General features: G+C 38.4%; 1 protein-coding gene across 1 annotated transcript in view; it reads left to right on the top strand.

Moving 5' to 3' along the window:
- Positions 1-15,549, top strand: part of LOC133648209 (dedicator of cytokinesis protein 2) — a 337,149-nt gene that overhangs the window by 9,121 nt on the left and 312,479 nt on the right. The window contains exons 3-5 of the mRNA XM_062044062.1: positions 7,452-7,492; positions 7,578-7,633; positions 10,832-10,928. Of these exons, the coding sequence (XP_061900046.1) occupies positions 7,452-7,492; positions 7,578-7,633; positions 10,832-10,928 (194 nt within the window). The remainder of the gene's footprint in view (positions 1-7,451; positions 7,493-7,577; positions 7,634-10,831; positions 10,929-15,549) is intronic.

Genomic DNA, 15,549 nt, shown 5'->3' with positions numbered 1-15,549 from the left:
ATTAGATTAGAATTGAATAAAAAAGATTTATTAACATTATATTACCGGTAAATATTTCATGATTTATGGTTGTCAATCCTGGTATGTGCTTTGAGAAAAACATTATTAATTAGTACTAAAAACAAAACTATGGATAAATGTACCCAGATAAGCCATGTAGCAGGTACAACACACTTTTGTTAAAGATGAAACACAAATTGTAGCAATTTGTTACCAAATTCAGTCATTTTACTTAGAAGTTAGATGGGCGGTCTTAACTCTGCTAATATTTGGCATCAATCTAAGCAGCTGTGTGCGCGTCTACATGTATAATATGTATCTACATGTTATGTATCTACAGTACATATTACGTATATCAACACATTATGTATCTACATATTATGTATATACATGTGCACAACAGAGGAGCTGTTAACTCATGAGAGTAGCTTACAGTATGTGTGTTTGTGAGAATGTCAACGTGTTGGCTAAGTGACGTCAGTGAGTGAGTAGGCGAGTACAGAGAGAGAGGAGCGTGCGCACTGCGCAGTAAAGGGATGAATGGGTCCGGTTATGTCCTGCAAAACTAATAATAAAGCAACCGGACTGTCACAAATCAGCAGCCTCGAATTCTGACCGGAAAGCGGATTTTAGCAGACCCATTGCGGGGTAAAGTGAACTGAAGGGAATGTCTGGCCTGTGCTCCTCGACTACAGTCTGCACCGGAGCAAACAGCAGGACAGGTGTAACAACTACATTATTACCTATCACTCTTTATAACTCCTTGTGCAGATGTGAATGCTTATTATTTAAATGTTTACCTAAGTTTGAAGCAAAAGTGCTAATACTAATTTCCACGTTTGGCGAGGCGTGTTTTAAAGCAACACTTGAAGCGTGTTGCTTCCTTGTTTAAAGTGTCACCTTTGCCATTGGTTTTGAAGTCCAAATACCTCCACATTGAGCTTCATTGTCGTACCTTGCGGCGGTCAGCGCAGTTTGAGCCTGCCTGGGAGATCACTTTGTGTGATCAGAAATGCTTTAAATGTGTCCAAACCATCACAGTCTTGCTGTATGTTTCCGGGTTGATAGACAACCACTGATCTCGCATTTTAGCTACATTTTAGCCTCCGGTTTGCGGCACTTTACTTCAAGGGTTTTATCAGTCAAGGGGCTTTGTTCCGTAGCAAATCTTTAATTGTGATGAAACCGAAAAAGGTGCCACAGTGGACCTTTATTACAGCAAAGGAGAAGGCACTACCAGGACACAAGCTGATGAAGAATCGCCTCACGCCGCTAGTTTGTGCTAACGCTATCAATGACTATGTGAAACCACTGCTGGTTTATCTCTCCGAAACTCCCAGAGTATTCAACAATCCATCCATCGAATCCTAAATAACACTGCACCAGCACCACTTAAGCACTTTGTAACAAACGCACCCAAGTTCCCCGGGTGTCTCTGCCACTACGCAATTAAGGAGTCACGGGTGGGACCTGATATTCAGCTGGGAATGATTAATACATTAAATAAACACAAGACATGTATAACTATTAGCCACAAGACGATCAGGCTTATATTTAATATGCCACAAATGAATCCTGCATAACAAACAGCTCCCCCCTCCCGTCCATATAACCCGCCAATATAAATCAAACACCTGCACAACACACTCAATCCCACAGCCCAAAGTACCGTTCACCTTCCCAAAGTTAATAAAGCACATATATTTCCCCAAAGTCCCCAAAGTTACGTACGTGACATGCACATAGTGGCATGCACGTACGGGCAAGCAATAAAATGTTTGGAAGCCGCAGCAGCGTACTCACGGTACCGCGTCTGCGCATCAAACTCAAAGTCCTCCTGGAAAAAGTCTCTGTTGTCCCGGTTCTCCACAGGCCAATGGAAAGTCCACAAAAAAGGGCAAAAATGAGGATTCTTCCATGAAGTGGCTCCGTAGCAAAAACGCTGGGTCTGACAGGTGCTCCTAGGTGGTTTGTGACGTCAATTCCCGCTTCCGCCCGGTCTGATAGCACCGGATGCCTTTTATATCCCCACATATTATTTACGTTACATATTTAATATAAACATGATTATTAAATACGCCTGTAACAGTTCATAATAAGTCAATGGATGACATAATAAGTATATATATATATATATTAAGATTAAGATTAATCTTAATATATATATATATATATATATATATATATATATATATATATATATATATATATATATATATATATATATATATATATATATATATATATATATATATATATATAAATAAATATATATATATATATATATATATATATATATATATATTAAGATTAATCTTAATCTTAATATATATATATATATATATATATATATATATATATATATATATATATATATATATATATATATATATATATATATATATATATATATATATATATATATATATTTATTTTCCCAGCTGAGCACAAGTTAATTGTGACTGGCAATATTTATTATATATATACGCCTCGATGGACCCCTATGGACATTACAACTTTACATCTGCTGTGACAACTATAAACACACGGGCCTCCACCAGGGGGCAGTGTGGCGTACCCAGATGTAAAACATATGTTGCACAATCAGCCTTTTCATATAAAGCGATAAAGGAATGGAACGACCTCACAACAAACTCGAAAAGTCTAACAGATTACTCTTCATTGACAATCGAAGTTAAAAAGTGGCTTTGAAACAATTAAAGTTTCTCACACGGTCACTGAGGTGGGTACTATGTTTGACATGTCAACTTAATGTGTATTATATTTATGCATGGGAACATTTTGTTGTAAACTGTGAGGTGTGTGTGTTAAAATCATGGTTGTTTTTACAAATGATGACAAATGTGAACAAGAGCATGTATTGTCTGTGTGTGATGATGTAAATGAGGTGTGGTTGTAAAAAATAATAATTAACTTAGAATTTCATGGCTGCAACATGTGCCAAAGTAGTTGGGAAAGGGCATGTTCACCACTGTGTTACATGGCCTTTCCTTTTAACAACACTAAATAAACGATTGGGAACTGAGGAAACTAATTGTTGAAGCTTTGAAAGTGGAATTCTTTCCCATTCTTGTTTTATGTAGAGCTTCAGTCGTTCAACAGGGTCTCTGCTGTCGTATTTTTGGCTTCATAATGCGCCACACATTTTCGATGGGAGACAGGTCTGGACTGCAGGCGGGCCAGGAAAGTACCCGCACTCTTTTTTTTAGAAAGCCACGCTGTTGTAACACGTGCTGAATGTGGCTTGGCATTGTCTTGCTGAAATAAGCAGGGGCGCCCATGAAAAAGACGGCGCTTAGACGGCAGCATATGTTGTTCCAAAACCTGTATGTACCTTTCAGCATTAATGGTGCCTTCACAGATGTGTAAGTTACCCATGTCTTGGCCACTAATACACCCCCATACCATCACACATGCTGGCTTTTGAACTTTGCGTCGATAACAGTCTGGATGGTTCTCTTCCCCTTTGGTCCGGATGACACGATGTCGAATATTTCCAAAAACAATTTGAAATGAGGACTCGTCAGACCACAGAACACTTTTCCACTTTGCATGAGTCCATCTTAGATAATCTCGGGCCCAGAGAAGCCGGCGGCGTTTCTGGGTGTTGTTGATAAATGGCTTTCGCTTTGCATAGTAGAGCTTTAACTTGCACTTTCAGATGTAGCGACCAACTGTATTTAGTGACAGTGGTTTTCTGAAGTGTTCCTGAGCCCATGTGGTGATATCATTTAGAGATTGATACAGTGCCGTCTGAGGGATCGAAGGTCACGCTCATTCAATGTTGGTTTCCGGCCATGCTGCTTACGTGCAGTGATTTCTCCAGATTCTCTGAACCTTTTGATGATATTATGGAGCGTAGATGTTGAAATCCCTAAATTTCTTGCAATTGCACTTTGAGAAACGTTGTTCTTAAACTGTTTGACTATTTGCTCACGCAGTTGTGGACAAAAGGTGTGTACCTCGCCCCATTCTTTCTTGTGAAAGACTGAGCATTTTTTGGGAAGCTGTTTTTATACCCAATCATGGCACCCACCTGTTCCCAATTAGCCTGCACACCTGTGGGATGTTCCAAATAAGTGTTTGATGAGCATTCCTCAACTTTATCAGTATTTATTGCCACCTTTCCCAACTTCTTTGTCACGTGTTGCTGCCATCAAATTCTAAAGTTAATGATTATTTGCAAAAAAAAAAAAGTTTATCAGTTTGAACATCAAATATGTTGTCTTTGTAGCATATTCAACTGAATATGGCTTGAAAATGATTTGCAAATCATTGTATTCCGTTTATATTTACATCTAACACAATTTCCCAAGTCATATGGAAATGGGATTTGTACTAAAATAGAGACTTTTTTTGAGGCTAGAACCAATTATTCATGTGTACATTGATTCTTATGGGGAACTCAGTTCACAATACGGATCTTTTGGTTGGCGAACCATTTTCAAAAACCGAGGTTCCACTCTACAACAATTTATACGTCATTGAAATCTAAACCAACAAAGGAAAATCATTCACTGCAGTAGTTCAAGCAGTTCACCAAATTAGTGATATTTATTTTGTACGTCTCTGATTATGATAATAACCACAGGTGTCATTTGAACACTATAAAACATCATCAACACTAAACAGTAGTGGGAAGTTGTAATTTTCAGTTGGAGCCGAAACTTGACAGTTAGCTTTATTTTATTAGCATGTAGCTTTCTCTTCCTCTATTTACGTTCCCACATGGCTAAACAAGCTGAAATGACCACACTTCAGAGTCACACACCTTACGGCCACAGTCGGAATAGCAATCGAGCATGGAAACTACATCTTCACAAGTACCTGTGAAAATAGAAGAAACCACATTATTTGAGAAATCAGACTAATTTCGTGCACGGAAACATACTGATTGGCACAACTTCTTTATTGGATTGTAGTTATCTGAGGTCACAGCTAGATATGTGTGTCATCTGCATAACTGTGATAGTTAACAATAAACCTGTGTAGAATTGGAAGCAAAGGTAACATATATGGATAGGCTGGACAAAAGGGATTCAAGAACGGACATCGAGGGGACCCTGTATGTTATGGACATTCCATTCAATTCAAAACTTCCAATGGTCACAAAAAAGAGACTTTTTTCGAAGTAGGACCTGAAACAGTTCAAGACTGTTCCATTGAGTCGTATTCAAGTTTACAACGTATTCAACAGTATACTCCGATCTACTGCAGCCATCACCAAATGGCAACCTTGTGACACTTGACCAATTTCAGTCAAAAGCAAATATAATATAAAGTACTCAATTTTTCACATTTCACAAATACCTTTACAAAAAAACAAACATGGGAATAAAAGAGCAAACAGTTGTCAGTAGTGTAATGAGGAAAGTCCAAATGCTAACGATAATGACATAGGGTTGTACGGTATACTGGTACTAGTATAGTAGCGCGATACGAATTAATCATGTTCGGTACTATACCGCCTCTAAAAAGTACGGCCCCCTTTTTTTGATCGGGCATTGACATTGCTGGTTTTATGAGCAGAAGAGCATGTTTGGCAGCGCACAATCACAGAGTACTTACAAGCAGACACAGTGTGTAGACAGAAAAGGGAAAACGGACACATTTTGGCCTAAAAACTAAGATAAAGGTGAAGTTATAACACTGAAACACCCTCAGGAAGAGGTGCTTTAAAACATGGCTGGCTAGGTAGCGGCTAACGTCCAGCCGCAGTCTGCAGTGTTTTAGCTACTTCTAAATCACTAATCCTCGCCTCCATGGTGACAAATAAAGTGAGTTTCTTACAATTATCATTATCACTGCAGGACGGGGAATAGCTAAACATGCTTCACTACACACCGTAGGAGGATACAATAGCTCACCGGCGTCACAATGTAAACACGCCATGGGTGGATCTACACCTGACGACCACTGAAATGATACCAAGTACAGGAGTGTATCACGTCATCTAAGATGGATCATGCAAAGTGGAAAAGTGTTCTGTGGTCGAGTTCACATTTCAAATAGTTTTTGGAAACTGTGGACGTCGTGTCCTCCGGACCAAAGAGGAAAAGAACCATCCGGATTGTTCTAGGCACAAAGTGTAAAAGGCAGCATGTGTGATGGTATGGGGGTGTATTAGTGCCCAAGACATGGGTAACTTACACATCTGTGAAGGCACCATTAAGGCTGAAAGGTACATACAGCTTTTGGAGCAACATATGTTGCCATCCAAGCAACGTTATCATGGACGCCCCTGCTTATTTCAGCAAGACAATGCCAAGCCACGTGTTACAAATGCGTGGCTTCATAGTAAAAGAGTGCGGGTACTAGACTGGCCTGCCTGTAGTCCAGACCTGTCTCCCATTGAAAATGTGTGGCGCATTATGAAGCCTAAAATAGCACAAGGGAGACCCCCGGACTGTTGAACAACTTAAGCTGTACATCAAGCAAGAATGGGAAAGAATTCCACCTGAGAAGCTTCAAAAATGTATCTCCTCAGTTCCCAAACCTTTACTGAGTGTTGTTAAAAGGAAAGGCCATGTAACACAGTGGTGAACATGCCCCTGTGGCAACTTTTTATTATTATTATTATTATTATTATTATTTATTATTATTTATATTTATTAAATGCTGCAATTATGAGAGAAAGTAGCTTGTTAAAAATAATAATAATTTTGCCTTTTCCATTGGGAATGTCGATGCACTCTGTTGGAAGTGAGTGAATCTCATTTTGCAACATTAGTATATTCATAGTCATTTTTTGTGTATCATGTTGAAGAAATGCTTTTTTTAGGGGTTTTCCTCCATTATTGTCTGTTAATGAATTAATTACTTAACACATGTCCATATTCAAATTTACTCACACAAGAAATTATCAACTATTTACCTCAACTTTCTATCACAAATGAAATGCAACAGACAGAAAAACACTGCAATTACCATCAACATTTTTGGGGAGATGTGTTGAAGGATGCATCACAGCCCATCCTATTGCATGGTGCATTTTTTTTTGACTGTTTTTGAGTCCTAAAACATCCAGCCAGTGCACAGCAGGAGGCTAATAACAAAAGTGAGATAAGTTATAGTGAATATGCTAAATATAGAAAAAATAGCCCCTCTCTGATTTACATAATAGAGTTATTCAAAGTTTTTTAGTCTTTAATGGATAATTTTGTTGTTGTTGTGGGGAATTTCACCCAAACTGGATTTACAGATAAGGAAACTGTGACAAATAGAGCAGAGTATCTCTATTTATTTGTCGAACAATATGCAATAAGAGGAAATGCATTTCTAAATGCACATTGTTATTCCTACTTGCACCTACATGTGTCGGGGTCTTGCCCTGCACATAGACCGACAATCCACCAGGTTTCATGAAAATGACTGGTAGATTTTGTATAGTCGTCCAAGTGTGTTCATATAGAAATCATTGTGTCTTCTAGGATGGTACAGAGGGTACCTGGCCAGAAACAAAGCCCACCAGGTAACAGCTCCTGTACATTGGATTTGACGTCAACAAAACCTACAATGACAATGTGTGCAATAACTTAAGAGATTCTGCATTCCAGGGTGTGTTTCCTGCCAGTTTTGTGCACCTGAGGGAGACCATTGTACAACAACGCGGGTAAGTGTGTGTAATAGGGTTGTACGGTATATCGGTACTGGTATAGTATCGCGGTACTAATGAATCAAAAACGGTACTGTACTCTGTTTGAAAAGTACCGGTTTCCGGGGCATGACGGCACGTCGTCACGTCATGACATTGCTGGTTTTACGAGCAGAGGAACATGTTCGGCAGCGCACACACACGGAGTACTTACAAGCAGACACAGTGTGTAGACAGAAAAGGGAGAATGGACGCAAAGATAAAGGTCGCAGTCGGCAGTGTTTTAGCTACTTCTAAATGACTACTCCTCTCCTCCATGGTGACAAATAAAGTGAGTTTCTTACAAGTACCATTATCACTGCAGGATGAGGAATACTAAACATGCTTCACTGCACACCATGGGAAGATACAATAGCTAACCGCTAACAGCAAGTTAGCACCCCTGAATGTAAACAAATGCCATGGGTCGAGCTACACCTAACATCCACTCTAGTGATACCAAGTACAATAGCGTATCTAATCGATACTACTATGATTACATCGATATTTTTATCATCACAAAATGTTTTGTCCTTTTTTTCAAATTCATATTATGGTTATAAACTCAGGAAATACGTCCCTGGACACATGAGGACTTTGAATATGACCAATGTATGATCCTGCAGTGTCAGCGTTAACGCACTTTTTGTGTCTTTTTATGCATTGATATCAGAAAGGACGCACATTTTCAGTACCGTATTTTCCGCACTATAAGGCGCACCGGATTATAATGCACACCTTCAATGAATGGCTTATTTTAAAACTTTGTTCATATATAAGGCGCACCGCATTATAAGGCGCATGGAATAGACGCTACAGTAGAGGCTGGGGTTACGTTATGCATCCCGTAGTTGTGAGACCCGTTGTGGCTCAATATTGGTCCATATATAAGGCGCACTATCAGCTTTTGAGAAAATTGGAGGTTTTTAGGTGTGCCTTATAGTGCGGAAAATACGGTAGTTTGTGCGTCCCGTGGGACACAGATTTTTTTTCTTCTTTTTACCGACACTGCCTTCTTCGTGTCAAAACGGGGTTTTGTTTATATTTGCCGAGTCAAATGTCCGTCCCCGTTTATTGCATTTTATTGGTCGACTTCAAAGTAATTAACTTTCCGCTACAATTTCTTAAAATTTTGATTCGCCTAAAGTTTTATCGATCACAAATACTGCTTTTCCGGTATTAGGACTCTCGCGTGTTATTGTTTTGGTCACGGCGAGCAATAAACCCAAGAATGGCTCACTTATGAAGATGGAAACATGTTTTGCACGCCATGTAAACGGGCTAAGAACAAGAACAGTTTTACGACCCGGTATACTGATTTTCAAAGATCCAGCCTCCATTTTACCCGGCAGTGGGTCCCTCCAGTTCCGCACTTTGGTCGGAATGACGAGGCCGTCGATTTGTTACAACTCTTATTTATGTTTTCCACATAGCCGAGTGGACATCCACCATGCTATTAACACTCCAGAACATGCTAGCGCTCCCTCTCCTAACTTGCCCACTCACTTACACACGTCACTCACCCCACATCCCGCCCTTCTTAAAGGGGAACACACAGCTCATGGCCATCACCAAGCCAGAGATGAAATGATAGAGGCATTGAGTGCCACTCTATTAAATGGCATTGAAACTAACTTGCCAAATTCTAAGTTTGTTGGCATTATTTGCCATGATTTTGCAGAAGTGGCAGTTTTTAAACGACTGATGATCTACATACAGGTGAGAATAATCAATTCAATTTGTCATATGCATGTATGCCCTGGCACACTATTATCATCATTTCATGACCGAAGCAAAAAACTTTTTACACTTTTATACTGAAATAAATACACCTACAAGTTATTACATGAAAATATAGAAAAAAATACCGGCAGCAGTAAAGTTTAGCTCCATGAAGGAAAGAAGAAAGTGAATGAATGTTTACAACTGAATACATTTACAAATGCATAAAAATGTGTTTTATTTTGTATTATTTTTTTAATGAGTTATGTAATGTTTATGACAACCTTTTTCCAAAACACAACATAGAATGTGAGATATAACAGGAAAATGCATACATTCATCATTTGTTTTCAAAACGGTCACAAAAAAGTGGAACCCCAAAAATCTACGGTGGGACCCCATTTTTATGAGTTGATGGGGTCCCTGGGAACCCATTTTGAAAATTCCTAGCACCAAAACTGTCCTGTAACTACATGGTATCGGATTGATACCTACATTTGTGGTATCATCCAAAACTAATGTCAAGTATCAAAGAAGAGAAGAATAAGTGATTATTACATTTGAACAGAAGTGTAGATAGAACATGTTGAAACAGAAAATAATAAGGTATTAACAGTAAATGAACAAGTGGATTAATAATATATTTTTACAGATTGTCCCTCATACTTTTGACAAAATAGGTGTATAAATGACACAATATGTTACTGCATACATCAGCAGACTAATTAGGAGCTTTTGTTTGTTTACTTACTACTAAAAGACAAGTTGTCTAGTACGTTCACTATTTTATTTAAGGACTAAATTGTTCTTCGATTGCAATAAGAAACATATGTTTAATGTACCCTAAGAATTTTGTTAGAATAAAGCCAACAATGCCATATTTTTGTGGTCCCCTTTATTTAGAAAAGTACCGAAAAGTGTCAAAATACATTTTGGTACCGGTACAAACAAATTGGTATCGGGGCAACCCTAGTGTGTACTGTAGCCCCTTCTTTTACACCGTGTTTGCCCCGCTAAAAGAAACTAATAATAAAAGAATAAAACAGACTATTCATAGCACCTGGTCAGCTGGGGTTCTCAGCGTGCTGTGACAATAGTATATAGGTGACCTAAACCATTACGGCTTCCTAATTAGTCCAGCAGATTAGAGAATATTTGCGATACATGGCTCCAACTGTGCCTTAAATCCCTGTACTGTATAATTGTCTTCCATAGTTTCCACTTTGCTGCACTGCTTCCTTTTCTTGTTGCCCTCAGTCTGCTCCAGCTTTCGAGGCGTACGGTCGTTGTATTGTACTGTGCAGTGAAGTTGATTGATTACACTTGAGGCAGCATCGATAGTCACACAGCATATAGACGCATCTCAAATTGTCATTTTATGCTCAACAAAAGACTCTTCATTTACAGCCTTATGCAGCCATTGTTTTGGTTATAATGTGTCAATGTGCTCTGCAGAGATGAGGAAGTGGTGCTGTCTGCAGAGATGCCTCTGGTGAAGGAGGTGACCACCACGCTGAGGGAGTGGGGAAGCATATGGAAGCAACTCTTTGTGGTACTGTGTTTTTATACTGTATATTGGCCTTTTATATTAGGTCTCATTTCTGATATTTTATCAATCAATATTTATTTATATAGCCCTAAATCACACGTGTTTTAAAGGGCTGCACAAGCCACAACGACATCCACGGTACAGAGCCCACATAAGGGCAAGGAAAAACTCACAACCCCAATGGGACGTCGATGTGAATGACTATGAGAAACCTTGGAGAGGACCGCATATGTGTGTGACCCCCCCCCTCTAGGGGAGACCGGATGCAATGGACGTCGAGTGGGTCTGACATAATATTGTGAAAGTCCAGTCCATAGTGGATCTAACATAATAGTGAGAGTCCAATCCATAGTGCATCTAACATAATAGTGAGAGTCCTGTCCATAGTGGGGCCAGCAGGGGATCATCCCGAGCGGAGACGGGTCAGCAGCGCAGAGATGTCCCCAACCGATACACAGGCGAGCGGTCCACCCCGGGTCCCGACTCTGGACAACCAGCACTTCATCCATGGCCACCGGACCTGTGTCCCCCCCCTTCCACAAGGGAGAGGGGGGCAGAGGTGAAAATAAAATAAACGGCAGATCAACTGGTCTAAAAAGGGGGTCTATTTAAAGGCTAGAATATACAAATGAGTTTTAAGATGGGACTTGAAAGCTTCCACTGAGGTAGCATCTCTAACTGGAGGGCATTCCAGAGTACCGGAGCCCGAATAGAAAACGCTCTATAGCCTGCAGACTTTTTTTGGGCTCTGGGAATCTCTAATAAGCCAGAGTTCTTTGAAGGCAGATTTCCTGCCGGGACATATGGTACAATACAATTGGCAAGATAGGATGGAGCTAGACCGTGTAGTATTTTATACGTAAGTAGTAAAACCTTAAAGTCACATCTTAAGTACACAGGAAGCCAGTGCAGGTGAGCCAGTATAGGTATATATATATATATATATGTATATAAGGTATACACAGTACAGGTATATATATAGGTATATATGTTTATAAGGTATATACAGTATAGGCGTAATATGATCAAACTTTCTTGTTCTTGTCAAAAGTCTAGCAGCCGCATTTTGTATCAACTGTAATCTTTTAATGCTAGACATAGGGAGACCCGAAAATAATACGTTACAGTAATCGAGACGAGACGTAACGAACGCATGAATAATGATCTCAGCGTCCATAGTGGACAAAATGGAACACATTTTAGCGATATTACGGATATAAATATGTATTATTTATATATAAATAATAGGCTTTCATAACGACCAGCTAATTTTAATGTTTTATGTTCACGTGATTTGGATTTTTAAGTCAGTTTTTCCCATGTTTGCAAACACACTGTCCATGCCTGAAAGGTGATTGGCGGAGAATTAGGAAGTGTTGTTGCGTGTCCAAGGAAGCGCGGACTCACCAGACAAAAGTGTTTGCACGGTCGGTAAAACCTGTTGGAATTGTGCCGTTTGCTATCCTAAGATTGGTAATAAAAGTTAATAATAGCGTCAAACTTTGTGTGATTTCTTCTGGGGGCTACACTATATCACATTACTTTGATTGGCTTTTAAGTAAAAATAAACAACTTATTTTCAAGGTGTGGCGGTAATGACAATGCCGTGGCGGCGCACATCATTCAATTACATTAAGGGGAAACCCTGGTACTGTATATTCAAACAAATGTAACATAAATTGATTAACGTGGTCCCCGACTTAAAGAAAATGAAAAACGTATTCGGGTGTTACCATTTAGTGGTCAATTGTACGGAATATGTACTGTACTGTGCAATCTACTAATAAAAGTTTCAGTCAATCAAAGTAGGTGATGGATCAGCTTTCTATTTAATAAAAAAAGGCAAAACAACAAAAACAACAAGCTAAGCTGTCCTCCTCATGCAGCTGCCCAGCACACACGCACACTGTCCTTTGCTTCATGGCGCACTCACAGTTGTTTGAAATCACAAAACTCCTCAACTGTAACAGTTGCTGGTTAGGCTTTTTGCAGAATGTAAGGGGAGGAGGGGAAGGCAGAGTCGACAAGGCTGTGGACTGCTTGTCCACTGCTTTCTTTGGACTCGTATTAGGCTAGCACAACTATAAAAAGGCTGCAAAAAGGCTAAAAAAAAATGTAATACTCAGCACAGTAGCTAACGACTGCACTGCTCTGCTGACTGGATGAGCACCGGAGATTGATCAGCACGCCACAATGGATCAAACACTAAAGCATACTTTTATTCGGTCTGTGCTTCAGTATTCAAAACGTTTGTACAATAAACGGGTTTGTAAATCAAAGTTCCACTGGATATGCAATCATTCACATATGTGTGTACACCCCTCACTCATTACAGCAACCGTTTGCATTAGAGTACCGTATTTTTCGGAGTATAAGTCGCTCCGGAGTATAAGTCTCTCCGGAGTATATGTCGCACCGGCCGAAAATGCATAATAAAGAAGGAAAAAAACATATATAAGTCGCACTGGAGTATAAGTCGCATTTTTGGGGGAAATATATTTGATAAAAGCCAACAGCAAGAATAGACATTTGAAAGGCAATTTAAAATGTCTATAAAGAATAGTGAACAACAGGCTGAATAAGTGTACGTTATATGAGGCATAAATAACCAACTGGTATGTTAACGTAACATATTATGGTAAGAGTCATTCAAATAACTATAACATATAGAACATGCTATACGTTTACCAAACAATCTGTCACTCCTAATCGCTAAATCCCATGAAATCTTCTTCTTCGGTGTCGCTTCTAGCAAAGTAAGATTTTCATTGTGCAGCAAACTGTCTGTTTAACTGTGCATATGACATTAAACAATCTTGAATCTTCTGAACAACTCTGCCAACTCCAAAGGTAGACAATGCACCGCTTCCTCTTCTATCGGTACGTCTAGTCTGTTACGTGAATGAGATAAATAATATTACTTGATATTTTACGCTAATGTGTTAATCATTTCACACACAAGTCTCTCCTGAGTATAAGTCGCACCCCCGGCCAAACTATGAAAAAAACTGCGACCTATAATCCGAAAAATACGGTATATCTTATCAATGACAATGCTATTGTCATTGATATAGTTTAGAGCAGTCAGTGTGCAGCTTTTAAAGCAGTAAGAAATGAATACCTACTGAAAATGACTCAGCTCACATAAATTATTGTCTAAATATAGCAGCACAAGTGGGTAGCAAAATGACTGCGTTTTGCCTACAGTCAAGCATGGGGGTGGTAGCATCATGGTCTGGGGCTCTATGAGTGCTGCTGGCTCTGGGGCGCTGCGGCTCATCGAGGGAAACGCCATTTGGGACATGTGTATGACATTCTAAAGAAGAACATGAGCCCCTCTCTTATGAAACTGAGCTGCATGGCATGAAGAAGACAATTAGGGATGTTCTAGATAATCATGTTGATAGGATAGACTTGTTTCATCCCACAATTGGGAAATTATGTAGTTGCGATGCAAATTTTACATACAGTAAAACATGTAAAACGTTATAAAAAACTAAAAATAATCAATAAATAGCAATACCACTATGCACATATTGACATATTGTCAACTAATAATTGCACTATATACAAATAATTAAATCAAAAACACTATCCCATATTGCACATTGAGTGAAAGTTTTGTATACCAAGAAAATAAAAACAGATTACAGTAATTACAGTAATTGTGTCCATTAACTTATGTGTGTCAGACTAGTTTTCACTGAGGGCCACATCGCAATTATGGCTGCCCTCAGAAGTAACTGTGATTAATATATGAATATAATGTAGACTGGCAGCTCAGTTGCCAGAATTTGATCATATAATTTATTTACTTATTTATTTTTACAGCATATCCCCGTAAATAAAAAAAGCGTACCACTGTTTTTTTACAGTAAAAATACAACAACAGAGCGGATAGTTTTTCTATGGTAAAATCTATGGCTGTTGTTGTGTTTACAATATATATATGGAAAAACGGTAAATTTCTGGCAACTGAGCAGCTACTTTTAAAAAATTTTTTAAGTAAAATCTATTGTCAATTTAATGGATAACTTGCTTCAAAATCATAAGTCAATGAGATTTGTATTTATATTTAAACATAAAACGTTTGTAATGTGTGATAATATAATATTTGATAGATTACTGGGAAACATGAAACTAATAGTTCATTATTATTACAGATTATAACTACTTTCTAACCTAAATTCACACAAATGTAACTCATAATACATTATTAACATAAACAACTTTATTATTACATAAGTCAAACAGATATTTGAGTATATATTTATGTTTTAAGGAAAAAACAAATGTATGATATTTGTTACATTATTAGAAAATATTGAATGAAAATAAATGCAATTGCCTGCAGTACATGTATTTTTTTCTGTCAAAACGGAAAGAACGACTGTTATATGTCAGAAAAGATCAACTACTTTATTGACACATATTACAAAACCCAAAACCAGTGAAGTTGTCACGTTGTGTAATTGTAAATTAAACAGAATATAATGACTTACAAATCCTTTTCAACCTATATTCAATTGAATAGACTGCAAATACAAGATACTTAACATTCCAACTGGTAAACTTTGTTATTTTTTGCAAATATTAGCTCATTTGGAATTTGATGCCTGCAACA

The sequence above is a fragment of the Entelurus aequoreus genome, linkage group LG04 (genome assembly GCF_033978785.1).
Source record: "Entelurus aequoreus isolate RoL-2023_Sb linkage group LG04, RoL_Eaeq_v1.1, whole genome shotgun sequence".
Taxonomy (NCBI): Eukaryota; Metazoa; Chordata; class Actinopteri; order Syngnathiformes; family Syngnathidae; genus Entelurus; species Entelurus aequoreus.
This window is presented reverse-complemented; position numbering and strand designations above follow the sequence as displayed.